The sequence below is a fragment of the Monodon monoceros genome, unplaced genomic scaffold (assembly GCF_005190385.1).
Source record: "Monodon monoceros isolate NGI ecotype Baffin Bay Population unplaced genomic scaffold, NGI_Narwhal_1 Super_Scaffold_2, whole genome shotgun sequence".
NCBI lineage: Eukaryota > Metazoa > Chordata > Mammalia > Artiodactyla > Monodontidae > Monodon > Monodon monoceros.
Genome location: NW_021703776.1, coordinates 90652557 through 90671682, shown reverse-complemented (window position 1 = coordinate 90671682; position 19126 = coordinate 90652557). Strand labels below are relative to the sequence as shown.

The following is a 19126-nucleotide window of genomic DNA, read 5'->3' as shown; positions in this document are numbered from 1 at the left end:
ACGAGTTCTCCAATAGCCTTCCCTTATCTCCTTTATTTATCTCTCAGATTTATACCTATAGTTCTGAGTTCCAATCCTGCTTAGCTAACAGTTTAGTGAAGAATTCCACCTGGATATCTAACACGCGCCAACGTGGCATGTCCAGAACTGAACCCATCATCTGCTACAATCACTTCCTTCTCGTGCATGTTGAACGCTGGGACCAGTAGTTTCATTCTTTGCCACCACTCTGGCTTGAAACCTTAGTTTTTAAGCATCATGAAATGAAGAACAAGATGAGCTCGCAGTCAACATATCTTTTTTTTTTTTTAATCGCAACTTCCTCCCACACTTAAGTACAAATCTTTATCACTTTACGCTTGGACTTGACTATTTTTCTTACTTGCCAGTCTTTCCCCTCTACTGTGCCCACCATGATACACAAAATGGGTGATTTAGGAAAGAATTACTAAGGTAGAAACAACAATGCTTCTGAAGCAAAAAAAGGATCCAGCATCAATTTAAGAATTAACAAGGGTTCTTTCTTTCTAATTGTAATTCTATTTTAGTCTCAGGATAATATGGGGAACACACTCCAAGGCCATGTGCCCCAAGTGGAGCCCCCCTAGTGAGGAACATGAAACACTGCTAATAAGGAGAACTCTTCTATGCTTTTCTGGAGGAGGCTAATGGAAGCATTAAACTGACAGAAAATGCAAATTAGGGCAACTTTCACAATTAAGTAACGTGTGTTAGCAATAAAAAATGGCACCACGCCGTAACTATCTAACATTCTGTACTTTTAAAAACCTTCCATAACCACTTTTGTTTATAAAGCTAAAGTGAAACACCAGATTACCTAAGTATCTAAGTTTCTCTCATAGAAGGTGGAGACCTTCCAGAAGTGGGATATCCCACTGTTGATACCATTTGGAAGCACACAGGAGAAGCTGTCAACATGCAGTAGGCAATTAGTTCGGGATAATGCCCCGTAATCAAAAATAGTTTCCATGGCCTCCACATTTCATTCCTAGGGGAAAATATGAACAGGCACCTTGCTCTTCCTGTGGTGGGTATTACATTTTTCTTTTGACGACGTGTTTCATTTTGGTGAGTACATCTGCCCCCCATTCTCTACAACACCCAGAGTGACCTTTTGAAATATAAATCAGACCATACCACTCCCCTCCAACAGCTTCCCACTGAACAGAAGTAAAAGCCCAAGCCCTTATTGTAGCCCACAAGGTCCTCCATCACATGGTTTGGAGTTGATCTGTGATCTCCTCACCTCCCCATCCTTCCCTGCTGTCTAGCCATGCAGGCCTGCAGGTCGTCAGGCTCTCTCCTATCTCAGCGTCTTCACATCTACCATCCCCCTCTTGCCTGGGCTGTTCGCTCTTCTCTCCAAACGGCTGGCTCCTGCTCATTCAATTCTCAGCTCTAATGTTGCCTCGTCAAAGAGGCCTTCTCCATCTCCCTGATCCATGTTAGTAGCAATCACACTTTAGCATATTACTGTTTTATTTTACTTTTATAGCGCTTAAAGTATTTTTAAATACTTGTGTTTTGCTTATCTTCCTACCTAGAATATACGCCCCCATGAGAGGAGGGATCTTGATTCACCCCATTTCCCCAGCACCTAGAAGAGTGCCTGGCACACATTAAACACTTAGTAAACATTTGCTTAGTGAATTATTTTGGGAATTATAAAGTGGCAAAGACAGGATTCACAGAAAATCAATAAGCTGAAGGGCAAGAAAGAACACGAAAGCCTTGAGTGGCAAGTTAATAAAAAGCAGGTAGAGATAATAATGTGAACCCAGAAAGACTTTAACTTTGGTTAACCTTAGGACCTGTCATTTTCACACCTGCAAACAGCTAAAGATGTCTTTCAGAAAGGAGTGGAATAGTTTATAGGCATAGATAGGAAACCTGTTTTTAGTGTTGGCCAGCTAGAAGGATAGGATCTAGAGGCCACAAGGTAGCTGATAAGACTTCAGTGAGATGCTATGTTAAAAAAAAGAACCTTAGGTTGACCAAAAGTTAGAAACAACCTTATTCAATTACTGATCTTTTCCTCAGTCAAACCAATAAGAAAGACAAAAAGGATCCGATATGAAGGCAGGAACACTAAGGTCTCCAAATCAGAAAGCCATTCGGAGAGGAAGAAAACCAGGGAGGAAGTAGTTATATTTTAGAAACACAAATTTTGCCACATAGTTTCCTTGCCAACAAACCAATTGGTAAACAACAAACCAAGTTGTTCTTCAGGGATAAATGATCAAATATAGGAAGGTTTCCAGGAAAAAAAAAGAACTGATAGATTCTGGAGATGACAAAAGACAGAGGGAGATTTAACTTTAAATTCAAAGAAAACAAAGCAAGTGGAAAAAAAGCAATTTTTAACTACAGGAAAAAAGTCCAAAATTTATAATTGAAACCACAGTTAATGACACTTAGCTCAACAGAGACAATATTTTACATAGTCACAGATTTAACCAAAAGTTGTAATTTTAGTCTTTGAAGAAAATGGGAAGGTAAAAGTGAGCTAAAAGCCTTATTTATCACAATGAGAAGCTGAAAGATAATACTAAAATAAATAGTCTTCCATTCATTCTTATTTTTTGAAAACACAATTTTTAAAAACACAAGAGAAAAAGCTAAGAGAGTTAACAGTAGTTGACACTAGGAAGGAGGATCTGGGGCACGGAACTGCCATTTTGGTTATAATCCTCTCACATATTCCTGTGATCAAATTAAAGATTGATTTCAAAAACACTCAACATTTTAATAAAGATAATAAAACAAGAATGTGGACTAACTCCTAGACCTTAGTTATAACTTAAATTTTAACATACAATCCCTAATCGGTTTTTTTTAATTTCTGATAAAAGCAAAATCATATAGATAAAACATCTATTTATCCTAGATTTCAGTTAATGAAGTATCAGTTAATTGAATTTTGTTCTATATTACAATTCTAGAATTCATTCATTCCTAAGCCTACTTTAGTAAAGGCAGAGTGATGATTTGGGTTTTAAGTGTATATTGAATACCAACACTTAGCTTGTACTGAGTAGCAGAGACCCTCTACAGACACCAAGGGAAACGTATTTCATTAGATGTTCCTATTCCACATAAATAAGAGGCAGTACAAAGTTAGAGCACTTTCTTAGACAACAGAATTTCAGAAATCAATAAAAGTCATATTTTCAAAGAGTAACTGAGAAGCTAAGAGATAACATCATAAAATGTTATATATTTTTAAAGCTTCTTATGAAACAGAATATTACGTAAAATCCACTTTCTTGAAGAGTCTAAAAAAGTTATCAGGAAAGTATCAACACTGGTGGGATGATGGGTGGCTTTTCTTTTCTTTTTTTCTGAATTTTACCTACTGCAAACATGGATTATGTTTCAGGGTAAGGGAAAAAAAGTTAAAGAAACCAAATCAGTAAAGTGAAGACAAATCTGGGAAAGCCTCAGAATACAAAGAAGTGGCAGATAGATGGAAACAATAACAGAGAAGATGATATGAAAGGCAGAGAGATGGAATATATGAGTGCTAAAGAGTTCTCAAAAAACCTAGGCCAATGGATCAGAAAACATAATAGAACAAAATATTCTTGAGCTGAAAAAATGGGCAGGTCTGAGATTGAAAGATGTTACCATTTTTCTAGGTACACAATTAACGAAAACTAGATAAACCTAGCCATTACCTGGGAACACTTGATTTTCAAGAAACAAGAGAAAATGTGATTAGCATTTAGGCAGAGAAAACACATTACTTATAAGGGAACAAAAAGTCAGAATTGCCTCATACTCTTTTATAACCTTAATTAGTAAGTAAGGGTCAGTGGAGCAGTATTCACAAAACTTGGAGTTAGTGACCCAAGAGTCTTTATCAACTCAAGTGTGGCAGCACAGAAATTATCAGGTATGCAAGAGCTAAAGTAAAACAGCTTTCACATTAGCCTTGTTGAAAAGATTCCTTGAATTACGTACTCCTGCTAAATGAGAGATAAATTTAAATTAAAAACTCACAAATGGGAAAAGTGTGGTATAAATGGATTACTGACACTAACTTGACAGAGAATTATATATGAATAACTAAAATTTGTGCAAAATAAAAATTTTATTCGAAAAGACAAATGGTTAGAGGAAAAAATAATATGAATGTCTAAATTTTATTAAATAAAAAATTATGGGGCTTCCCTGGTGGCGCAGGGGTTGAGAGTCCGCCTGCCGATGCAGGGGACACGGGTTCATGCCCTGGTCCAGGAAGATCCCACATGCCACAGTGCAGCTGGGCCCGTGAGCCATGGCCACTGAGCCTGCGCGTCCGGAGCCTGTGCTCCGCGACGGGAGAGGCCACACAGTGAGAGGCCCGCGTACCACAAAAAAAAAAAAAAAAAAAAAAAATTATGAAAGTTGGCAGGAGAAAGGGGACTAGGATGGGGAAAAGAAGAGACATGTGAAGGTATGTCAAAATCATAAGTGACTGTTTTGTTCTGGACTTTGATAAGGTACAGTTTTAAATATGCATTTTAGTTGTGTTTTTAAAAAATTTTGAAAGCAAGCATGTAATAAAAAAAAATCCACATCCCAACAAAAATTTCATTCCCAGGTGTCTCCATCACTGTGATGTCAACATCCATAAGTTATAAGTCATCATAAACAACTGATGATATTATAATAAAGTCATTAAATTGACTCACAAGAGAAATTACACCATCTTACACTTTATCACGTGAATGCATCTAACATACATACCTGCACACTGGCTGTTACCACTGACGACCCTGAGGCAGAGGATGGTCTATGTGGAGTAGACAACGGTTTAGTAGCACCCTGTGTTCCACTTCCTGTTCCCCCAGATAGACTAGTCCTATTAGCTCCGCTTGAGTTAAGGTTGCTACCTCTGCTGGCCGGTACATTCATTGCAATTCCACTCAAGCTATTCTTGCCGACAGTTCCAGTGGATGATGAGTTTGTTAGCTTTGGAGGGGCCTGAAGATTTTTTGTAGATGGAAGGCCTGAAGTGCGATTAGAGGGCAATAAATTCAAGGTGGGAGACTGTCTGCTGATGTTTATTCCACTGGGCTGTTTATGGACTGGGTTGTTACTGCTAGAGTGGCTACTCTGGGCCACTAGTGCATTTGGACTGGAAGAACTTGGGGATACAGTAGGTTTGGGAGTTGGGTTGGATTTAGAAATAAGTTTAGTTGATACTGAAGGCTTAGCTGACTGAGAGGGCTTGGGTGAGGCAGAAGGCTTAGGTGAGGGCAAGGGTTTAGGAGACGTGGCAGGTTTTGGAGATGCGGCAAGTTTTGGGGATGCAGCCATTGAGAAGGGAGATTTGAAACCCTGCGTGGAGATTTGTGACACCATTGCCTTGGCTAAATAGTTACTGGAGGTAGTGGTGCTAGGTACTGTCCTAGAAACCAGGGAGTGGGACCCTTGAGAACCATTTCCAGGTGGGGGAGTAGATAAGGGAAGGCGGTACATAAGTGGCTTATCTGAAGACTTAATAAGTGGGGATGAACAGGAAAGTTGGGGATTATTACTTAATTTCACCACTGGATTGGTCTGTGATTTACTAATAGTTGCTTGTAATGGAGACACATAGTTCTGTTGGACAGCTGAATGCTGGTGCACCTTTGTTACTTGTGTTAACGAAGAAGCATCTTGGGCCTCTGATGTTCCAAGAGCGTGAGAGGAGGCAGCAACTTGGGCTTGGGAAGAAGAGGAGACATGGGTCTGTGAAGAGGAAGAAGCATGAATCTGGCTTGACCTCTGTAGTCCTTGTTGAAGTAGCCTGGCTGGCAAAGGTTCTAAGGAAACTTTAGGGTTCTGAATTGAAGAACCAGCAATAAGGCCTGAAGAGATGCCAGTATGAGCTAAATCCTGGGGTTTCTTTGGTACTGGCCCTGTGTGGCCAGCAATAAGACTTGATGAATGTGCGGTCTGAGTAGAATCTAGTTTTTTGGGAGTAGCCAGTGGCAGTTTACTCATGATACTTGCTAATTTTTCCTCTCTCAGTCCTGGACGAGGTTTTGCAGTTGGCATACTTATCCTTGAGCCAGACGGAGGGCCCTTGTTCCCGTTGTTGATAACAGCTAAAGCTTCAGAAACAAGATCCAGTGCAGGTGGATGAAAAGAAAGTTCTTCATCTAGTGAGTCATCAAGGCAGATCGTCTCCTGGGCCGGTGTAGAGCTAGAACTGGTGGAGGCCACAGCAGATGTGCTAGAGCTCGTTGAAGGGCCACCAACTGAAGCCACCAAGGATGCAGGAGTTTTCTGGTCCTTTTTTGGACTACACTCCTAGCATAAACAGCATTATGTTGGAAAAACAAAAACGATTAATCAAAAATTACAAAGTATTAGATTTTAAAGGACAAAGGAATTCTCATAATTAAAATTCTACTAGAAATCTTATTTAGAGACTGTAAAAACCAAAATAATTTTCCAGAGGGTAGAGCTCCTAACTGAACTGTCCTCAAAAGCCAAAGTAACTGATGTATTGCACACAGCTGCCACATCTTAGTAAGCCATTCTAAGAAGGCTTAAAACCAAGCCAAAGGAACATTCATATACTAGGTCTATTGAAACCTCCTCTCCCCTCACCCACCTCTATCAGATCTTCAGATACTATTCTGAATCCATTTGTTCAGAGACTATTCTCTTTTTATCCTCCTTATACCTAGGAGAACTTCTGCCTTTATCTTTTTTATTTGTATTTTTTAAATTTTTTGGCCGCACCGTGCAGCATGCAGGATCTTAGTTCCTCGACCAGGGATTGATCCCGAGCCCCCTGCAGTGGAAGTGCAGAGTCTTAACCGCTGGACCGCCAGGGAAATAGAATCTTAAGGTAGAATCTTAAGATTCTACCCAGGGACTTCCCTGGTGGCACAGTGGTTAGGAATCCGCTTGCCAATGCAGGGGACATGCGTTTGAGCTCTGGTCTGGAAGGATCCCACATGCCAGGGGGCAACTAAGTCCATGAGCCACAACTCCTGAGCCTGCGCTCTAGAGCCCATGAGCCACAACTACTGAGCCCATGTGCCACGACTACTGAAGCCCGCAAGCCTACAGCCCGTGCTCCGCAACAAGAGAAGCCACTGCAATGAGAAGCCTGTGCACCGCCATGCAGAGCAGCCCCCGCTCGCCGCAACTAGAGAAAGCCCGCGCACAGCAAAAAAGACCCAACGCAGCCAAAAATTAAAAAAATAAATAATAAAAATAAATTAATTATATATAAAAATGATTCTACCCATCTCGTATAGTATGGTTTGCTACGATACTGGCCCTCACTCTCTGCTTCCTTGCATTTCGGCCTCTTTGTATGCCTGTCCTACAGCTACCCATAGGCAGCGCATAGAGAAACTGGTACATCAAACTGGCAGAAGATTCAATTCAAGCACACTTAAATTACCCTTTCTATTCATTTTGGTAGAAGTCATTTGTAATTTATTCCACACATATTCACTATGAGCAAGGCACTATGCTAAGGAAGCAAAAGCATTAGGAATTAAAACTTGGAATGCCTAAAGAGAGAATATTTTCTGTTTTATCAAAAAAATTAACTTTCTTAAAATTCAAGGAAGAGATACGAGAATTAGGGCACAGTTTAAAATATTCAAAGAGCAAAAGAATTTAAAAAGCATCTCTCTCGGGCTTCCCTGGTGGCACAATGGTTGAGAGTCCGCCTGCCGACGCAGGGGACGTGGGTTCGGGCCCCGGTCCGGGAGGATCCCGCATGCCGCGGAGCGGCTGGGCCCGTGAGCCATGGCCGCTGAGCCTGCGTGTCCGGAGCCTGTGCTCCGCAACGGGAGAGGCCACAACAGTGAGAGGCCCGCATACCGCAAAAAAAAAAAAAAAGAGTATCCTTCTCTTATATAAAGTACATGACTCATATTTAAGATTAAGAAGAAATAAAACTACATAAAAATCTTTTCAAAATTTCTTCAATTAGCTTCCTAAAAACAGACAAATCCAAAAAAACCCAAACCCTTATATTATACATTAATTTACGCCATGACAGCACTTCCTCTAACTACAGTAGGGAAAGCATGGATAGAAAGGGTCTTTACCACCTACTTTCTAAGGCATTAGAGTAAATAAGAATAATAAATTCTTATTTCTGTTAAGAATGCCACTACACTCTTTCTTAGCAATTTCTCTAAACTTCTATTCTAAAAAGCCGTGATTGAAAACCTCAATACCTTTTAGAAGTCTGTAGCGTAACTACATTAAGATCAAAATTGTCTGCTAAGATGAACAGCTAATGCAGATGAGACATGACTGCACTGACAGGCCAACCAATCACATGATTAGTGAAAGCTGCATTACTATAAAAAGTACAGAAACTGAGAGTGGAGGAGTGTATCAAAATAATACTGGGAGTGTTACCAGTATAGAATTGCCATTTTAAGTAACTTTCTTTTAATTTTTCTTTAATATTTTTTTCTTTACAAAAATAACAGTAAATCCAGCCAAGAGAGTACTGTGTAGATTTATATTGGTAAATTTTTCAGGATATATATTTGAGCCGAAAAAGCAGGTTATTCCATTTATATAAATCTTAATTCAATCTGGATAAATGAATGACTGGATGGGCAGATGGATAGATGGTTAGATGGATGGATGAATGGGTGGAAGGAAAGAAGGAAGGGAGGCAGGGACAGACAGCCAGAAGAAGGGAGGGCAGATGTGTACCAGAAAGTTAGGAGCTTTTTATTCTGTGTGAGCAGAAATTTCTGGATACTTTTACTTTCCTCCTTCTTACTTTTCTGTATTGTTTGCATTTTCTCCTGCAAGCATTTCCTTATATTACCTTTACAACTGAAATAGGTCTTTAAAGGTCAGCAGGGCAGGAAAAAACCGTATCTGCAATACAGTTTTTCCATTTGGGGAAAAGGAAAGGGTAATTTAATCACAAAGAAAGGAACAAAACATAATTCCCCTGTACCATCCCAGCACACCCATTATTAGAATTCTGGTAAATTAATCATATGTTTAAATAGATGTATCAAAATTTAACCAACCCTTTATGGTGGGTATTAGGAGTTTAAAAATAAAGTCAAATGTCAAAACAAAGCATGAAGTCAATAGATTTAATGAAATACTGGCTCCATATTATTTGGATTAGAAGACAAAGCAGGTTAACTAAGAAAAAGAAGACTATTTAATCTGTGTTCAAAGAGCCTCTAATACAATAAATTAAGAAGACCACGGAGTAGCAAATGTTGACCTTCTGGCCCTAACCTCACAAGCAAAGAAACTCTATTCAAAGAGATGAAGACTATGGGAAAAGTCTAAAACCTACAAGTTGTGGGCTTTCATTATAATTTTAATTTCAAATGATTATAGTTTTCACTTCTAGAGGTTATGCTTGGTTCAACTCTGCTTTGTCTACTTTGATTGGATATTTTTTGTCCCCCCTTCTACTTTTTTAAATAATAAAAAACTTAAGTTACTTTATGTTCTAAATCTAATAAATCCATCACTTGCCCTTCTTAGGGATCTAATTCTGTTGGCTGTTTCCGCTGACTCACTCACAGTAACTTATTTCCTCACGTATTCTGTATTTTCAGATTGTAAACTCATGTTTGACACAGTATATATGTGATAAGCCTTTGAGGCCTGGGATGAAGGTACATTATTAAAGAGTGAATGTGATTTGCCAGTGCCCTGGGTTAATACTAATCTAACAACTTTAAGTTATTTTCGTAGCTTAAGGTTTTCCCAGTTCATGCAGGTTGTGTAAATTAAACTCCTAATCCAGAGAAAAATTTCAGGGAGGATTTCTTCTCCTAATCCAGAACCCAGGCCAAGATACACAAATTTCTTAGTCTTTCCGCTGGTGAATGGATTTCTTTTCCAGTTCTTTCTTTTACTAAAAATGTTATCCTTTGAGAGTCCCAGGTTTATGGAGAGTTTCATTCCAATTCCCAACCTATTTAAGTCTAAGAAAATCTTATCTACTGTGCTCTGAGAAGGTGATAGAAATCAGCAAAGGCACCTAAAGGCAACTAAAGTTTCAGTGACAGATTAACAAACACTCTGGCAGCTTCTTCTTTTTTCTGAGCCTTAGGAATTTCTCTTACATATTTATATGTGCAACCTCAGCGATGCTTCTGAGAGATATTTGTCATATTTTATTCAACATTTCTAAGTAGTAATAAGCCTTACAATTTAACTAATGTATACAAATTTCCCACTGCCACAAAGTCATCTCTTCTCCCAAATACAATGGTTTTAGGATTTTTACAATGTTTGAAAACACCCATCTTAAGAGTATGGTACCTAAAATACATGTGAAATACCATGTAACCTTTTCATCATAAGGATGTATTTCAACAGTCACCAATTATCACTAATTAAAGATTTGGTTCATTACTTACCTTCACTTTGGGTTTAGGTGCAGGAATCACCTTTTTCTTTGCCCTAAGAGAAAAGATTAAAAAGGAGTCCATTTCAGGAGCAGTTAAGTCACTCATTAGGAAATTGTAACATATAATCTTGTAATTATATGGGTAAATAATTTCTTCTATTTGGGAAGTTCTCTGAAGGAACTATATATAAGTTATATAAGTGCTCAGTTTATATGTGAATATACAGCAACATGTTCCCCAATTTCAATTAACTAGAATAAAGGCCAAACCATTAGTAAAATGTGAAATGTGGATGATAGTTTTTTAAAAATTTAAATGTAAATACTAAAAAAAAAATTTAAAATAACTCAAAACAGGCTAACAAAGCTGCCTAAGGAGACTTATTTCAAAGAGTTGGTAAGAATTTGTAATTATTTATAGAATAAGAGCTTCAAGGAACTTTAAACTCAAATTAAACCATGCTAAGAGGTTGTAAATGAGATACTGTTTAAAAAACAAAACAAAAAATCCTCAAGTTTTTAAAGAAAATTATTTTTAACATAATAATTTAGATAAAAAATGACAGAAAAAAGGCAATAAAAATACCATGGATCCTTGGAACCTTTGGGAACCAGTGTGGAAAATGTTTGAAGATTAAAAAAGGGTTGAAAAGCTAAAATACCTCACATGTCAGAACATTTCGACTTCACTAAGTTAAAATGCCATCAATTAAATTAACAGGTATCTTGATTACAATCTACAACTTCGTTAAGGCAACAGTAATATTCATGACTTTCAGGCCCATATTATCACACAGATTCCTACTTTCTGATACAAAACGAAACATAAAGCCATAATAATGAGGCTACTAAAAAAGAAAAAAAAAACTGAGGTAAAGGATCTATGTAAACACTTGCTTTAGAATTAAAGGAATGAATTATTTATACTTGAATTGTAACGTGATTTTAGAACTATAGGGAAATTAAAGGCCTGAAATATTATTGACACAAATACATATAAAGGCATGAAAAATATACATACCCCCCACCCTGGGATATCTAAACCACCTGCAACAAAATAAACCTATAATGTATGAAACCAAACTACTCCAAATTTATACCCAAAACAACAAAACTAGCAAGATCTGAAAACCACACCAACTCAATACATCTCTGATGGTATACTAACAAAGTGTCCTTCCTAAAAGCTGTAAAAAATTCCACCTACAGGGGGCTTCCCTGGTGGCGCAGTGGTTGAGAGTCCGCCTGCCGATGCAGGGGACACTGGTTCATGCCCCCGTCTGGGAAGATCCCACATGCCGCGGAACGGCTAGGCCCGTGAGCCATGGCCGCTGAGCCTATGCGTCCAGAGCCTGTGCTCCGCAACAGGAGAGGCCACAACAGTGAGAAGCCCGCGTATTGCAAAAAAAAAAAAAAAAAAAAAAAAAAATTTCACCTACTATAACTGTATACACGGAGAGGGGGAATTTTGTTACATTACCCAGATGTTAACCAGATCTCTTAGTGGAATACTGAACTAGAGTGCTCAGTAAATTCTCAGTGACTTGCTAATTTTATATTTTATTAACCCTTAATACTACACTTCTAGGCAATAGAGAAGTAGCCTTAAGTTGTAGGTAAAAATAAAATCCTTGTCAAATTAACCAGTATTCACCCAAAAATGTAACCACAGAAAAAACTTGCCTTTTCACTAGAGACCTTAAGTTGTAGGTAAAAATAAAATCCTTGTCAAATTAACCAGTATTCACCCAAAAATGTAACCACAGAAAAAACTTGCCTTTTCACTAGAGACCCTTGCCTTTTCATTAATTAATTCTAAATTAATTATTTAGTAATTATCAATACATCACTAATGAAAGATTCAGTTTTGGACAGAGGGAAGGACATGAAGAGTATGTTAATTTTGTAGAATAAAACACTGCAAGGCAAGGCTAGGTAGGATATATACAGAACTGTCTTAGAAAGCATGAGGATAACAGATTACCTTTGTAGATGGTCATTAAGAGGGAAAGAAAAAAGTATACAAAACAACTGGAGGGCAGATCCTCCAGGAACAAAGGAAACCACTAGAGCCTTCCTGTTTACATGGTTCCTCACTACCAGATCTCAGGCCAATATGTTACATTATGGATTCAAGTTTTTAGAGGCTAGCCTGAGAAGTTCTTTAATAGATAAATATGTCCTGAGGTCTACAGAGTCAACAGTTTAAACGATTTTTAAAAACAAAAAGCAGTGGTAAGACAGAGATTGTATAAATGTATGTTTAAGTTCTATTTTACCTAGCATTTAATAAATGGTATTTTTGTTTACTAAATATCATAATGTGAATAAATACAAATGAAGAAATCTGGAGTCTGCATTTACTCACGGAGCAGAAGTAAGATGATTATGTACACTCCGACTTTCCTTAAAAAGCATTCTGGAAAAATTAAAAGGACACAATTATTTTTCCACAGCAGATAATAACATGATAATCACTTTGTCATTTTAATCATTTAATATTCAATAGGCTACTATTTGCTTTTTTACCAAAGACTTATAATGGTACAGTAAATTCAATAACCTATTCTATGGGAAATGTTATATTACCTCTTTATTTAAATCTTTTAACAGATTTCTGTTGATTTAAGATGAATACTTCAGGATGACAGGTTGAGACAGCCAAGTCTATTAATTTTAACATTCTTTACTTAACTCTTTAAACTGGGCTACACTTAGTTTTAGAGATACCACTCTACATTGACTATTTTCAATAGCACTAAGGCTGTGCCTCTTTTTCTACACTCTAAATCTTGTACTCAGTTACTTATCTTCATGATACCCATATAAAGTTCCCCTTCCAAAGTTCAAAACTTTCTTCCCCCCTCCCCTTTTCTCTTATTAGGAAATTCACGTGCAAAAAAGAAAAAGTGGTCGGTTAAAAAAAAAAAAAATCACCTTTATGTGTATCTCTATGTCCATGTGACTAACTGCTTTGTCTTTTAAGTGAGTGAAGCTTTCAAAGCAGACATCATCTGAGATGACTGTAAAGAATGTTAAACACACTAGGTTCTTAGGAAAATGAATGTCATATGTGTGTGTATATGTCTTTAATAACAGCAATAAAAAAGTAAAATAAAATCTAGGATGTCATATTTCTTACCTTGCCTGCATCCAGCCCTTAGGCCACAATGGTTTCACCTCTGTCTCCATAAAGGATTTAAGATAATCCTCAGCAGACTGGCTTTTATTTGGCTCTAACTCATAGCATCCCAATTTGATCTCAACAAGGTTACATAACAAAGTTCTAAACAGATTAAAAATATATATTTATATATAAATCTGACTGAAAAATTGTAGAAAATTAAGCTTGAAACAGATTTTTTAAAAGCACACAAATCTGACAGCAATAATAAAGACTATTATCTGAAGAATTCAGAAGATGACATGAAGATAGATAATTTCTAACATATATCATTCGGTGTACTATAGCCAAATTTCCAATATGAGATAATTTCCTTTGATACCTTTAATCCAGGCACCAAAGATTAAAAGGGATAGTCCTACAACTAAACCCTCCACTTGGAGTACAGAAATACTGGTAAGAAAGATGACTGGTTATATAAATATATTTAGTACTTCACCTCTGAAACCAGTATGACTTACTCAATAATAAGATTAACTTATAAAAAGTACTATAGGTAAATAAAAGTGATAGAACTCTAAGGATATTAGAACCAAATTAATTTTCTCTTGAATAAATTTTTCCTACACACTAACTTTTGGTTGCTTCTATCTAGTTTTCCATTTACTATCGATTCTTTTTATGAGAAACCTTACTTCTGCATCAGCTATTTGGTTAAAAGTGAAGGTTTTGGTTGAATCTTACCTAATGGTGTCATCCCAGTGGAACTTCTTCCTTGGTCCTATGACACGTTTCCCTGGTTTCTCATCATCATCTTCCTCAGATCCATTTTTTTCTCTTTCTTCATCTGTTTGAAACCTAAAAATGAAAACTATTTTATGAAGCAAAGTTTCAACCCAACACTGCCTATAATATGCTCCTTAGATACTTGTTGAATTGCTTAATTGAATGTTAACTCAAAAGACAGGGTAAATGAGGAGTCTACCTTTCCACATAATACTTTGAAGTTGAAGTGCATTATAAAGCGCTCTGGTAAATAAGGTCTTCAAACTCTAATATAAAGGCATGAACACTTATCTTTTGTATCCAACTTCAACCAGTCAAGTAGGTCAACATGTGAAATGTCTGACCAGTGTCAGCTCTAGCTTTGATCACATCCATACACTAAATCAAAAGACCTTTTGCCTTTCACACCAAAGCAGTTGAGTGGGAAGTGACTTGCCATTTAGAAAATATATTCAATTATACCACTTCAGTGGTTTATGTGGATTTCTACTTGGTGATGAAGTCCACTTAAGACCAATCTCTAACAGCTACAAGTATTTCTCAAATGCAAAAGCCAGTCCAAATAGAAGAGGTACATACTTGGCACACTTAGCTTGATTACGAGCCTGGCAGTCCTCCTGGTATTTAAATAGCTGTTCAGGCATGACATTGCTAACAGCCAGTTTCAGTTTTTGCAGAGGTTCTCTTAAACGATCATCCTGAGGAAAAAAAAACACTGAAAGTTTTTTCAAACATATTTACAAAACTTATTTTGCAAGCAGATCCTCAGAAGATGAAATTTGGGTTTTAGATATTGATCACACATTTGAAATGTTAGCATATTCAAATATGGACATTTCTTCTAAAATGCTGACTTTTCATAATGCACACTGTATATAATAAAATTAGGATAACCCTACTTCCCAGAAAGCCACGCAGAGTCCCAGTTTTTGCCTGTTGCCTCAGCATAATTATTAATAGTGCTCAATTACACTCTTAAAAATACTCCAGTAAATTATATGGACACTTTAACTGTAATAAAATGATTTAATAGAGAACAAAATCTACACTGTGCAGACTACTACCAGTTAATCCCCATTATGATGGGGAACTAGTACCACAAGAAGAGATCCTGCTTTGGAGGACTGGAATGCACAGTTTGGTTTGGTGACTACCAACAGAATGTTGGCATCCTGTTTCCTTGTTTATTGTTAGTAACTGTGACTTAAGTTGTAAGCAAAAATGCAAGGTCAAGGCCAAAGTGAAAGAGGACAATGGGAGACTCTTATTCATGTCAGTTCAGAGCAAAAAGAAAAGAAGGTTTGTATCTGACAGCTTTAATCAATCAATTTATTTATTTCATCTTGCAAGTAACAAAATATATATGTAGCTATTTAGAACATACTCTTTATTACTGTCATAGGTGCAGAAATATTAGATTTTGCTTTTCTTACTGACACAACTGTATTTAAAATGTGATTTTTGGTAAGGAGAAGATTTTTAGGAATGCAATTATCATGTTATGGCAGGTGTGTTTTACAAATTAAAACATTTTATTAATAACATTAATTTTATTAATAAAAACAAAATACAAATATTACTAACAAGCATTTTACTTATTTCATGCATACCAATTAATAAATATTATTGCACATATGACAGTGTCTGCTATAAAATCCCATTTAAAAAAATGGAAGATCCAGTATCATGGTTTCTGGGTGATCTCATCTTAAGAATTACATAGCTGAGACTATCTGCCTGGGAACAATCCAAATATACATCAACAGTAAAATGAATAACTGAGATATATTCATACAATGGAATACTGTACACACAGCAGTAAAAATGGAGTTCCCCTGCATGTAAAGACAGATAAATCTGAGATGCATAATGGTGAGTGTAAAAAAGCAAGCTGCGTAAGAAAACAGACACTATTACTCCATTTATATGAAGCTCAAAAACATGTCAAACCAAACAATATAATGTTTAGGGATACAAAGGTACATGATTATACCATATAAAGAAAAGCAAGGGTTAGATAAATGTCTTTCTTCCATAGTCAACATTCCATAGTCAATGTCCAGGCATAGGCACAAAATCTGAGACCTCAAATAAATTTCATTTGTTCATTAACCTGCTTTGAATTGAGAAAGAACTACAGTTTCTCAATTCAAAAGAACTATTTTATTAATAGAAGTATAGCACCTTTAACAAAGAATTCTATGCCTGTCAGATCACACCCACTGCGGTGATCCAGAGCACCACACTCAGTCCCCTATTTGTACCATGCTGTGCTTTGTGACTCTAACCCCCCGACCAGAAAAGTTTAGACTGACTCAAAATAATACAACCAGAGTTTTCACCCCAAGCATATGGATTGGGATGAGAAATCTACAGTCAATCTCTGTGTGTAGCTTTTCTGTAATATAAAACCTTGGAAATAAAGAAAACTTATCTGCAGATGCACATAAAAGGATAAAAGTGAGATAGGGCGAGAGAGGTAAAGAGAAACAGAGTTAATTCAGATTATCAGTTCCCATTCCTTCCTGGTTGTATTCTTGCCCTTAATTCCAGGAAATACCTTTATTCATAGAAAAAAAGTGTTCTTTTTTTTATCTTAAACTGCATCCAAGTTATTTTTTCTATAACTTGCAAGTTATAAACATTTTTAAAATACATAGTCAAACAAATCATTAAAGGAAGAGTAATCAGGACAGTGAAGGTACTGAAGCCCATTTTATATGAAGTAAAGAAGGGGACATAATTTGTGAATAAACGCAAAAGGAGAATTAGGACCAATGGGATGGAAAGCACTTGGATTTGACTCAACATATGCAAGAACTTCCTGATATTGTAATGAAATAAGCTTCTGATCACTGGAAGCATGCAAACTTGCACAATTACTTAGAGGCACTGCAGTCGAGAAGAATCTAGCAGAACATGGATGATTACACTAGATAATCTTTAAGTTTAAGTGCAACCCTGTGATTCTTTCCATTGGTCTTTATGTCAGTGTGAGCATATGTGTATAGGTCCATTTCAGGAATAAGAAAATTGAATTATACATATGTCAGATTATTTTTTGAGGGCAAAGTTGTGTCAGTTGTGGAACTGAGGTTAATTTACCTAGTCCAAGAAGCATTAGAAAACATTATCTCTCATCTAAACCTCTCAATTGATGAAAAGCAATTTTTTCCCAGGGGATCCAACATGCTATGGTTACTAAAGAACATCCTATGGTTACTAAATATGTACAATACAATTATAAAGCAATTAGTATGCAAAAGCAGCAAACAGAAATCAGTCTCCTTTCAGGTTATAAAACCCCAGAAGCAGGTATTATTGTTCCTCCTCTTACCTGGACATTGAGATGTAACTTCTTTAGACGTTTTACCAGTGTTTCTTTATTGCATGGCACAAAAGCTTCAAGGTGGGAGTAGACACTGCTACGAATGACAGGGCCTAGTTCCTGCAGCTGTAACTCAATGCTGACCAAAAACAACAACAAATAAGTAGTACAGAATTTCTTTTAGGTAGTAACAAACAAGCAAGGAGGCAGAGGCAGTGATTTTTTTCTCCTTTTACCTTTCCATGATTTCCTAGACAGTATTTTTGAAGGAAAAAAAACAAAAACAAAACCATAAATCGTAATGCTATAAAAAATTTCAATGAATCTAGTTTAAGAGTAGAATTTACAACCCCAAAAAGATGGCAAATAATTTTTTTTGCTTTTTTTTTTTAATTGAGGTATACTTGATTTACAATACTGTGCTAGTTTCACATATACAGGAAAGTGTTTCAGTTATATATATATATATATATATATAAAATTACTTTTTCAGATTCTTCTCCATTATAGGTTATTATGAGATATTTAATATAGTCCCCTGTGCTATATAGTAGGTCCTTGTTGTTTATCTATTTTATATATAGTAGTGTGTATCCTAAACTCCTGGGAATTCCCTGGTGGTCCAGTGGTTAGGACTCCACGCTTCCACTGCAGGGGGCATGGGTTCGATCCTTGGTCGGGGAACTAAGATCCTGCAAGCTGCACGATGCAGCCAAAAAACCCCACAAAAAACCTAAACTCCTAATTTTTTCCCCACCCTGCCCAAATAATTTTTTGATGACAGGGGCAAAGTCTACATTTTTGGGTAAAGCACAGGAACTCCATTATTAACCAAAAACTCACTTCCTCAAAGAGACATCATACTTCCCCTCACCACCCTGCAACTGCTATACTAGAGTCACAGTTTCAGTGAATTTTTAGAGTATTTTTTCCTTAAAGGTGTTTGAAAAAATTACAGATTCAGAAGAGGTAAAGCCCTCCTGGCTACACGCACAGACTGTTTTATCCTTCTTTGTTTTCCTTATTGTGCCTCCACTGAACTAGATATTTAATAGTTTGTTCAATTTATTCCAGTTCTCCAGTTCCTGCTAAAAGAGTATTTAACCAAACAGTTACTTCAAAAAAAAAAAAGGGAAGAGTTTGTAATAGCCACCATATTCTCAGCAAGACAAGCCTACTATAAACAATTGAGGTGTCTTCCAGATGGAAGACAGTATATCTGGCAGTTGCTACTGTAGAAAGATGAGAACAGATGTTAATTTGAAGGTCAAGACCAAACTGGGGCCCTTGGCAATAAACTATGTCCAAATCATCATGTTTTACTATAGAAGAAGGTGCAAACAGACGTAAATATTTTCACAAATATAAGGTACATGCAAAGATTCAATTAACAGCTTTTGGGGAAGGAAAGAAACCCTGCCAGATCAAATGTATCCAACACTTATAATATACACTGCAATTTCAGAAACAATGAAATGTGGAAAACTATACTCCTTAGAACTGACAGTTGAAA

At 36.7% G+C, this 19126-nt stretch overlaps 1 protein-coding gene across 5 annotated transcripts in view; it reads right to left on the bottom strand.

Moving 5' to 3' along the window:
* Positions 1-19126, bottom strand: part of UBN2 (ubinuclein 2) — an 88120-nt gene that overhangs the window by 27613 nt on the left and 41381 nt on the right. For all 5 annotated transcript variants that reach the window (XM_029233357.1, XM_029233360.1, XM_029233356.1 and 2 more), the window contains 7 exons: positions 17623-17752; positions 14865-14983; positions 14244-14357; positions 13518-13661; positions 12744-12794; positions 10386-10428; positions 4753-6303 (listed from right to left, as the gene is read on the bottom strand). In XM_029233357.1, coding sequence (XP_029089190.1) covers positions 4753-6303; positions 10386-10428; positions 12744-12794; positions 13518-13661; positions 14244-14357; positions 14865-14983; positions 17623-17752 — 2152 coding nt within the window. The remainder of the gene's footprint in view (positions 1-4752; positions 6304-10385; positions 10429-12743; positions 12795-13517; positions 13662-14243; positions 14358-14864; positions 14984-17622; positions 17753-19126) is intronic.